This window comes from Gavia stellata, chromosome 7 (genome assembly GCF_030936135.1).
Source record: "Gavia stellata isolate bGavSte3 chromosome 7, bGavSte3.hap2, whole genome shotgun sequence".
Classification (NCBI taxonomy): domain Eukaryota; kingdom Metazoa; phylum Chordata; class Aves; order Gaviiformes; family Gaviidae; genus Gavia; species Gavia stellata.
The window spans coordinates 44,987,025-44,997,573 of record NC_082600.1 but is presented as its reverse complement, the minus strand read 5'-3'; the positions used below and the strand labels follow the sequence as shown (position 1 = coordinate 44,997,573).

General features: G+C 37.3%; 1 protein-coding gene across 36 annotated transcripts in view; it reads right to left on the bottom strand.

The window, feature by feature from the left end:
• Positions 1-5,398: 5,398 nt before the first annotated feature.
• Positions 5,399-10,549, bottom strand: part of MADD (MAP kinase activating death domain) — a 60,296-nt gene continuing 55,145 nt past the window's right edge. For 35 of the 36 annotated variants that reach the window (XM_059819185.1, XM_059819184.1, XM_059819189.1 and 32 more), the window contains 2 exons: positions 8,563-8,609; positions 5,399-6,828 (listed from right to left, as the gene is read on the bottom strand). In XM_059819185.1, coding sequence (XP_059675168.1) covers positions 6,721-6,828; positions 8,563-8,609 — 155 coding nt within the window. In that variant the 3' untranslated portion in view covers positions 5,399-6,720. The remainder of the gene's footprint in view (positions 6,829-8,562; positions 8,610-10,549) is intronic. The other variant, XM_059819219.1, reaches the window with a different exon arrangement.

Below are 10,549 nucleotides of genomic sequence, written 5' to 3'. Positions count from 1 at the left end.
ATCGGAAAAGTCATTTATGTTGCTTTTATCACAGAATTTCTTTGAGATAAAATCCTTATATGTGTTTAGGAGGGAGGTTTGCCACTAACATATCATCTTGGAGCAGGTTTAGAAATACAGGCCATTCCTGTCCCCTTACAAATGAATTTTGTAAGAACAGTCTGCTGGGATTAAAAATAGCCCCACTGATAACTTTCAAGTGTTTCCCAACCACAGAACTCTATTTTAGGGAAACAAAAGCTGTCAGTGAGATATCCTTTACTTGTCTTTGGGCAGGGTCCACACAGCAGTCTACATAAGCAACGCATCTTAAAACAGGTTGAACTGGTGAAAGTTTAAAAGAAACAGATAAGAACAGCTTCATTTCTTAGGTCCTGATATAGAAAAAATAGTCTAGCATTTGCTTTCTGTGCCAGACAGAAACGTTGACAATAAGCAGCCCTAAAAACACAGATAACAGTCATTGCTATGTGCATGTTTCAGTCATAATTCTGTATTAAGATAGCTTTACAGAAGAAAAATAATCCAAAAAAGTGACTAATATATATAAAATATCAGTGGGTATGAAAATGTATGGAAATCGATGTAAGGTAGAAAAAATAAATGGTAAGTGTGCCCCCTTTGTCTTCTTCACCATGGATAATCATCTGAACTTGATTTTATATTCATTATGGTTTATTTAACAAACATAATGTCTATCATACATAGTTTTCATTGGTTTGCTTGGAAGTATAAATTGTGGGACCCAAATATATGAACCCAGGATGTGGATGAAAGCAATTTAATCTTCAGTAAGGTTGCATTTGCTTTGTATCTGTCATAATGCTGATAATTGCCCCCGTAATCCAGATCTACTCCAGGAAAGTATGATCACAAAAAGACTAATTACTAATATAACTCTCAAACACAGTTTTGTTATTTACTGTTGGTTTTCATACACCAAACCCAGAAAAAAAATGGCTGAAAATCCAAGCTTTTCTTCTGCTTTGTAGGTCAGTTTATGTATATGTTGCCTTAAAAAAACCCAAGTACAGTATATTTTGATCATGGGAAAGTCCTCAAAAATTTTTACCTGGAAACAGGACTTGTTCTTCCTCACTGGTATAAGCGGGGCTAACAGTAGTACGTATTTACAAAGCATGGTATTTCCTCTTATGCTTTTTTGTTTCCTACAGCACTGAAAAACTTTAACAATTTAGAGAATTTGTTAGGTTACAAGTCTGTTTTAGACAAATTTATTTTTAATATCAGATTAAATGGTTGAGCCATTGCTAACAAGGGAGTGTAGGGAAGGGCTGCTGGTGGGAGCTATCACAGTAAGACTGGAAATCTTTTCTGTTCTCTCTATAGTACTCTTCAGCACTCCACCAAAAATAATTTGATTTTAATGCAAAGGGATTAAGAGTGGAATGATGCTGAGGGATGAAAGAAGATGACATAGAGCTTGGTAGGAACAGGAGAGAGGAAGATGATTATGACTGGAAGCTGGAAGGGGGCAGAGGCTGGTTGAGCAGGAGACTGGGGAAGAGCATAGGTCTGAACTGTTTGGGTAAAGAGGCTGGAAGATGATGGTGGTCAGAGAGGTGAGAAGAACATATGAAAAAACACTAAAGGAAACAGATGGAGACATCTGATGAGAAATCGAGGTGCAGAACTCAGCCTGACTGGCTGAAGACAGTGTAGGCCAAGAAACTGTGAGGAATCCAAGCAGGGAGACAGGTAAAAAGGGAAGAAGAAAGCACTTTGCTACCCAGAGCACTGTGGATAGACTGGCACTCTAACTAGAGTTAATAAGGGAAACTGAAAAGGCAAAAAAGAGTGGAAGGAATGGAATTACAGAACTAGAGATTTTGTATACTCGAAGGAAGCAACTGCTTAGAGCCTTACTGGTGTTTTTCCTGCCACCGTTTGTTCCTTTTTATGTATAGCTATTTTGGGAGAAGGGGATTTCTATTTCTATGTAGGTTCCTAAACCACGTTTATCACTATAGTAACAACTATTGCAAATAGAAGCAAGACTGTTTGCCCTTTGCTGTGGTATATGTGATTCTTTGTTGGACTGATGCTTTAAAACAAAATGAGTCAGTGCTAGAACTACTATGCTGCAGAAGTTTCAAAACATTGTACACAAATAAAAAGAAAATTAACTTATAACTTACAATTATACTAAGCACATATAAGCAGAAAATTAACTTATGATTTTACTAACCTTGATATAAATGTTGAGCTGATTTTTATCATACCTGAGCACAGAATCTGCCCGAAAGAGGTCCTCTCTACGTCTGGTTTGTACTCAACTGCACTCAAACCTCATCTGTCACCAACAACAAGATTTTGAACCTTCAGATACAGTGCTGGAAAGAGGGGTCACATACCCACTATTATTTAAAGCATCATCACATTTCTACTATTTTAGTGAAATAGCCACACTGAGATTGGCTGTAGGAACTCAAAGCTGTTGCTCACACTGAACACCTTGCAAGAGCATTACAGGGTAGGGCTGTACGTGAAGCCATTGCTGCTAGCAGAAGCAAAGTAGTATCACTCAGCTGTTTTAAATGTCTTGCCCTCACAAGAAGCAGACACCTCTGGCTGAATTGGGACTTCTGGAAGAGCAAGAGGCTCTTTGGCATTGCCTTTTGTTTGGCAAGGTCCTTGGCACAAAGCTTCTGCTTCTTGGTCCTGATTCCCACTTCTTTAGGAGCTAGGAGGTGTTGTCTTTCACCAAAACCTGGCTTCTCTAAGAGCAGTGACTTCGAGTTCCTAAATACCACTGCAGTCAGAGTTGAGCAGAAGCCATTTTTCTCACAGAAGGAAGATCTTACCTCAGAGGCAACATCTTCTGACTTTCATCCATTTGGCAATCAAGGGGACCTGGATGTAAATACTGCTCTTTCTGAGAAGCTTAGCTTCTACTTTCTGTTTAGTTCTGAATTCAGTAGTAACAGGACCCTATGCCTGACACAGGGGCAAGCGACTGGTTTGTTCCCATTCTAGGCAACTGCTTCCTTATTAACAATACACTCAGTGGGAACCAAAAGCCCTCCTCTGGCATAAGCAGCATGATTCTAGAAATATCTTCAATCTCTACAACATAAATGTTCCTAAGAAGGCTTAGAATCATAGCCACATTTTTTCATCCACTTTGGTCACTAAGCTAGAACTTTAGTTGGAATCAAAATTCTTCATGATTTACATTTACTAGCAATTTAGCTTTTGAATACCCAGATGAACATTTTATCTTACAAACTCTGCTGTCCTGAAAGTAGGAGGGTAGGGATTATCTGAAGCTAGTAATCAGGGCCTAGGAAATTTTTACAATTGTTTAATCTTAAAGTAATGAACTCTTTCCTTCAACAGACATCTTCAAAGTTTTTTCCAGAGATACCTTTAATAAGTATCCCTTAATAAGTACCATTGTTGTGACACTCACCGATGTTAAAACCTTTAACGTTTAAAACGTGGACCCACTTATATTAGAAACTGACACTGCATTCACAAACAAAACAAGGGTATTTTTTTAGAACATCACAATGAAGATCTGTGATCCAGAAGATGCATAAATTAGTAACCTTGGTTCCACTTGGAAAACTGCTAGAAAGACTAGACAGAGAACACTTAATGGTCGTTTTGAAAACCAACTTCCACAAACAAGGAATTGTAGCAGAAAAAGAAACTTGTTCAGGATAAGCGAATACCTTAAGTTTTAAGGCAAGTCATGAATCTTTGTCACAGTTGTGTAAGTGCCTTGGAAATATCACAAGTGTTAAAATAAAAAGGTTGTCATCTTGAAATACTTAAAAACTAAGACACAGGCTCCTCCTAGTGGTAAAAAAGGCAGGATTATTCATTTTGTTCTAAGAATCTTCTAGCACTATTTATTATTACCAGTTATTCTCAGTCAGTCTCCCATTTGGTTCTGAAGGTTTAGAAGCCTCTGAGTTTGTACTGCTGCTAAGGAATTCTTACCTAAAGGCCAAAATAAGTGGGCCATGACGAAACACATGGAAATCACTGTAATTATTTTTTTTCCCCTCAAATAAAATTTACGTACCTATCAATATCAATGCTTAGGAGTGGTGAAGTGAAGGTGGAAAGGATGGAAAACTGCATTCCAAAAGACTTAGGCTCTTATACCGATTTTAAATCCAACCTCCAGATCTGCATTTGGTATCCAGAGAACAGCACAGTGTACTGAGTAGTGGAAATGCTGCATGGCATGCCTTTGTCTCAGATGAACATGCTACATTCCCACAGTTAGCAGAACACCTACCAAGTCACCATCATCAAGGACAAGAAAGATTTTGTACATTTCAAAAATTTCTTCAATTTTGAAGCCAAGTGATTTGCTCTCACCTAAAGAAGAGAAGACCAGTGTCTGAGGTTGCTACTGATTCTTCCTTGCCATTGAACATCAAGCGCTGTAACTATTTACCTACACCTGTTCTTTAAAAAAAAATTCTGTCAAAAGGGACAGATGGCCATTTTTGTCATCAGGCTCTTTAACAGTCTTATTCTGGACTGAAATTTCCCAGCAGTCTAGAGCATACAGCACTTTACATAATTTATGATTTTAAGTCACAGAAAAATACATTTGCAAAAATACAGCTTCTCCAGGGAAAAAAAAAAGCTGTATATAGTACGTGATGCTGTGCTTTTAATTATTTTAAACTCTAGTCTTCCCCTTATAAGTTAACTGTTTTGAATGTGTTAATAGGTCTGCTAACATAATATGTATAATTTAAAAATTAATATTGTCTGCTTAAGTGGGACCCAGTATTGCAGTAAACGGAACATCTGTTGTACACCAAAGTGATTTCAGTATTAACTGTACTTGTAATATAGTAGTATCAAGAATACTACAATTGCTAAAAATTCAGATATTGCAATAAGAAAATTTGCAGTCTCAGAAGACAAAAGAAAGAAAATAAATTAAATACAAAACAGGCTAATTTCAGGGTTTGACAATTTCAGTTTTGCCTGTGTATTAGGAAAGGATGAAAAATCCTTTACTTTTTGCTGCTGTGTGCATGTGTGCAAAAAAATTTCAATATTTCAGATGTGTCTGTTTTCCCTATTCATGTCTTTCAGACAGTTGTTTTTTAAAGACAAATTACATGGATGTTACAATAGAAGAAAAAAAAACAAAACCAAGTTTCAACTGCTCATGTGGAAAGACATGTAGATTTTCCATTTATAGTCTTCTCTTTTTCATTTTTTCATACATGTGTATGATATATTTTGTATATAGTTACACTAATTTCAGAGTAAGTTGCATCAATAGAAAAGCCCAGAAGATGAAAACCAGTTGCTGGTTGAATGACATTTTATTTTCACATTCAGACAGCTGTACAGTTTCTATAAATAGATGTGGTACTATAATATTTACATCATTTCCTCACCCATTACTAATGTATTCCATTCAAAACGGTAGACACCCTGACCAAGCCAAAACAGGGTTATTTCTGGGTGCATTTACTCAGAATTCTGTGTCAAAACATACATCAGAGCATTTTTTTCCAGGTATTTTACATGTAACATTATTTTCTCTAGACAGTCTCTCCTCCCAGCATCCTAAGAGCTTTCCAGACAAGTGCAGTACAGTTCAAGAACAAAAACAGCAAAAAACATTCATACTCGGCCTACTTAAATAAGGAGTGTGATGGATAGTTTTAACTGCCGGAGTTTCATTATACATTAACACAGTATTTGCAAGATTCCTTGATATACAGGTACAGATTGGAAAAAAGCAATAGCTTAAAAAATCTGGAGACAGCATAATCCTTTGGGCTTCTGAACACGTTCTACAGATTGCTCTAGAAATACCTTCTGTAGACTACAGTTACAAACCCCAAAAGACATGGGTCTCCCATGTGCTTCTGCCAATAGTGTTTCCAAGTTTTACATTTCCTTATTAACTTCCTAATCCCTGTGATTAACTGCTTTAGGTAGTGCTTCTATGCATCTGTTAACTCTGCTGCTGGGATAGCTACAAGTGTTACCTAAACTCCCATTTGAAAATATAAACAATCCATGAGGTGTCAGGGTTTTTCACAATACACTGCCTTCAAAGTTTCTCTTTCCACTTCTTCTCGCACTTGAGAAACAGTCATCTCCACAGGTAGACCAATTTAATAGCCAAACTTCAATTGTCACATGATATTTTAAGACAACGGTAGCTAAATTGTTCATCTCTACCAAAAGGGTCTGAAGAACTATGTGACAAGAACTCCATGTTGGTGGGTAAAAATGAACAACACAGAAGGAAAACAATAAAAACACTACATTTAAACAACATGCAGGACCAGACTGCTTCCACTGTGCACATACCAGAAAATCTGAAAGCAGAAGCCTGCAGTTGTAAAGTGATTAATCTGTAACAAGTGCCACTAGAAACAAAAAAACAACTGAACTCAAGCTGTTAGTTGTTTTAAGAAAAAAGAAATTCCAAAGGAATGGCCAGAGTAGGTCACTCACAGCTGGATGCTGATGCTCAAAACTGTCTGATTAACAGCTCATATAAAAACTCCATTAAGGATGAATTCAGAAGGAGACTGAACAGTGAAGTCTTAGGTTTTTCTATGGGGAAAGACTTGCAGGCTCATACATGAATAATCACGTTCTTATAGAAGACAGTAAAGTGAGCTCCAGTAACTGCAGTAAAAACAGGAGTACTGCACGTCAACGTGCCAAAGGGTAGGTATTTCCCCAATATCGTGATCAACTGGAAACCGGTCGAGGTGGTTTGCTTTTGTTTTCTGCCTCTTTTCCACGAATGGCAGCCACATAAGAGAAGAGACACAGCACGGAGTAGCAGATCTCATGAGCCTACAAGAATTTAGGAAAGGAGATAATGAAATTCAGATGATTTAGAGTTTTACAAAATCCACTGCACAGTTTGTATTTTGCTACATGTCTTCCTTCATGGGACAACTACTCTAGCTACAGACAAAATCAGGAAAAAGTGTCCCATACTACCTTATAACTGAGATGGATAGAGAAGAAAAGCCTTCTAACAAATAAAAAACCTCCTTTGGGATAAAAACATTAGGTGCTTGGTAGTATGATTCTAGTAATTTTTAAGTATGCTAAGCTAGCAAGTTGGCCAGCTGACTTTAGAAAAAAACATCCTACATATTTGCTTTTGGTCTGTTGTGTGAAGTTACAAGAAAGTTTCTGGGAGGGCTTGAAAGAGCTAACTAAAAAGACTAAAACGAAACATCCAATACTGTACCTTGACTCATGAGATGGTGGGATTCTTCCTTATTCACAACTACCTTTTTATGCTCAAAAATACAAGGACTGGTAATCCTCGTAATTTTTAACCAATGCTAATGAATCCATGGATTCATTCCCTTTTTTTTTTGTAATTAAAAAATCCCCACAACCCAACATTGCATGTTTCGCATGAAGAATACCAAGCAATTTTGTCACTACCTTAAAGCAGAGGGTTTCACATAGCATTAACCACATTTACAGTTATTGCTTTTAACTGATTAAGTGTGCTATTATTTAACAGAAAATCCTCTTTTAGCACGCGACTGGCAGCACAATTCAGTGAAGGTAAGACTTAGACTTAGTTTCTATCCTATTTCTAATACTGGCTGTTCTGGTGATCTTAAAAGTTCTTGTCTTGTGGATTGACATAAGCCTTGTAAAGGTAATAAGCATAACAATGTGTTTTGCTGTATTATATTATAAGCTAAAACACTTATGTAAGATATAATTAATTTTCATTAAACTGGCTTTTCTTATTGAAAGATACAGCTATCTGCTTCTTAAATTACATTTATTCTAAGCATTTTGTTTCTAAAACATTTCTAGCTTCTTCAAGTAATTTTGCTTTCTCTCCTCTTGAAGGACTGTAAGTTTCCATGCAACCATCAAATATACACACTGCACTTCAGACATAAAATAACTGAAGAAATTTCAGTTCCGATGGTAATATTTGGCTTCTGCTTCTTCCTCATAAGTGTATATAAGCCTGATCAATGAACTATTATATGTAAAATTGCTAAGTATCAGCTGCTGGTGTTCAAAATATGTTCTAAAAACTGAATGCTAAACCATAGCAGTAACTCACCTATATGGCAGGAATCAATACTTACTCTGTTCTCTTGCATCTCATTGCTCACTTTCATGAGGAAATGGGAATTTTTCATAAAGTCAGTTAGAAATCATTTTATGCCCAGGAACTAGTCTCCCTTTCCATCTGTTCTGTGGATTAAGGATTGTGTTCTGCACTGTCTTAAATTTTAACAGTCCCACTAGCTCTTACGGTGCTGGAGTTCATGCCAAACCAGCTACCTCGCATCTTTATCTATCTTCACAAAAGAGACCACGCTTTCTGCACCACCTGTGAGTTCCTCTAGTTTCATAGAAAAAACAATCACCAAGTTTTGTTGTCTTCCCTTAAAGAGAACTATCATAAAAGGGCAGCTTGTGTTTCACTGCAGTATTAGCATTGCAAATCCTGCAACGTCAATGTAATTCTTTTCGTCACATGAAAATGTAAAGATACATCCTCTAAAGAACTACCAGAAGGCATCACAGTTGACTCACCATTGGCGTCTTGTACTTGTGGCTCACCACTTCTTTAGTTTCAGGAACTAAAACCGGACGGGCAAGAGACAAAACAAAAAGTTCAAAAAACGAGAGGAAAAGGGGAAAGAAATAGCACAATGTTCCCATAGGAAAGGGAAGGGATGCACACAGACAGCAGGTGCAGGTACAGGGCACCTCACTATCCCTCACTTCTAGATACTCTTCCTTCTCTTCATTTACATTATATATGTCCTTGAAGATACTGGTAATGTAATAATAAATTACTCAGGTTGGCAAAAATATTTCACTGCCTCTGTTTGGAAAACCATAGCAGATATTTGATGGTTCTTAGAGACTCTGGCTTTTCTCATGCTACTTACTCCTGCCAGACAGCAAAATTAATGACAAAATATCTTTAATGACAAAATATGCCTAATGTCTACTACAAGAAAACATAAACCAACAATTCCATAGGAATTTGTCAGTATGCGATTCCCAAAGATTTTATCCTTTAGATGTTTGAATCCTCCTCTGCTGAAAAACAGATCTCAAAAGAACTGTTGGACACTGTAGTAAGTTAGTGAAATCCAGAAAAAAAAAGTAGCTGAGGGAGAAATTTTTCTAAACTGGAAGACTGTTTCCCGGTTCTATTTCAAGAGTTTCTCAAGACATTCTTTCTCCTGGCTAGGATGTGTGTGATGTTATTTACTTGACATACTCACTGAAAACGTTCATCGCTTTTGAACAAGTTGCCTTAAAACAAAATACTGATTTCAGTTACACGTATTCTTAAAATACCAGGCTTGTTGATTTTGAGAAGACTTTATATATAAAGAGGATTAGGGCACTGATGAAAAAAAATAAATCTATTTTCCAGAAAATTTCAGCTTGCTCCCTTGCACTGCCTCAAACTAACAGAAAGGAAACAGGCATAATATAGCTAAAGAAATTTGCCTTTTGTTCTCTTTTGTGGAATGCATAAAAAAGCAAGCTGTAGCCATCCCAGTAGTGTGCATTGCATCTGAACTGTGCCTTTGACCGACACTTGGTCTACAAATACTGTTGTGAACAGATACCATGAGAAATCACAAGGAGAGAACAAAGACCACACTGAGAACATACAAATGGCAAATTTGTATCAGATCAGTGGAATACCAACACCAACTTTGAATACTTCCTTTCCAGAATAGCTGAAATTTGCCATGGAATTTCTGTGTCACAACAAAAAAAATTAGAAGAAGCAATACAGAAATTATGCAAACCCAAATCATACCAGGTTCATAGAGGAAGGGTCAATGTTTTATTACACATAGTACTAGTGATGAGAAAAGAAACAGAGGCAGATGAGTTCAGTATGAATAACTAGGAAAAGTCCACAACAAAACCTATCCATGCAGATGTCATCTTTTCAACTATGATATGACACGGCTAAATGCTGGAGAGGGAGACGGATCACACTCTAAGGGGCCAAAAGTAGGCAGTGCAGACTGGGTTTGAGAAAGTACGCTAAATATAAACCAGTGCCTACTAATTCTCGTATGTCGCGGTATTGTCATTCTTGAAAAAAACTAGTGAAAAGTACGGAGTGTGATGGTAAAAAGTAATGTAATATTTTTGTTTAATTTTTCAATTCTCTCTTTTCTTGAGTTGGCAGTTACATTAAGGACTGAGAAACAGGGGAAGTGCACACCCAGGCTGCACTGCCCCAGTGATACCAGTGACTAGAGTTGGGGAGATAAGGAGGTAGACATCCAAGCTACCTTACCCGTTGGCACCAGATGTTCCAAATTAACTCCATGTGACCAGGGGATAAAGGTGGGAGTGAGGCTGGTGCACAGCCAAATAGGGTAGGACTTTTACAGCTGTGTAAGTCTCACTGCCCACTGTATAACATACAACTGTTCATATACTCTTCAAAAAGCAGGAAGGGAAGGCTGTAAGGACCTTGTGCCATAAGGGAAGGAGAGAAGGGAAGCTGTAAAGTGCTGTATCATAACTGAGAATA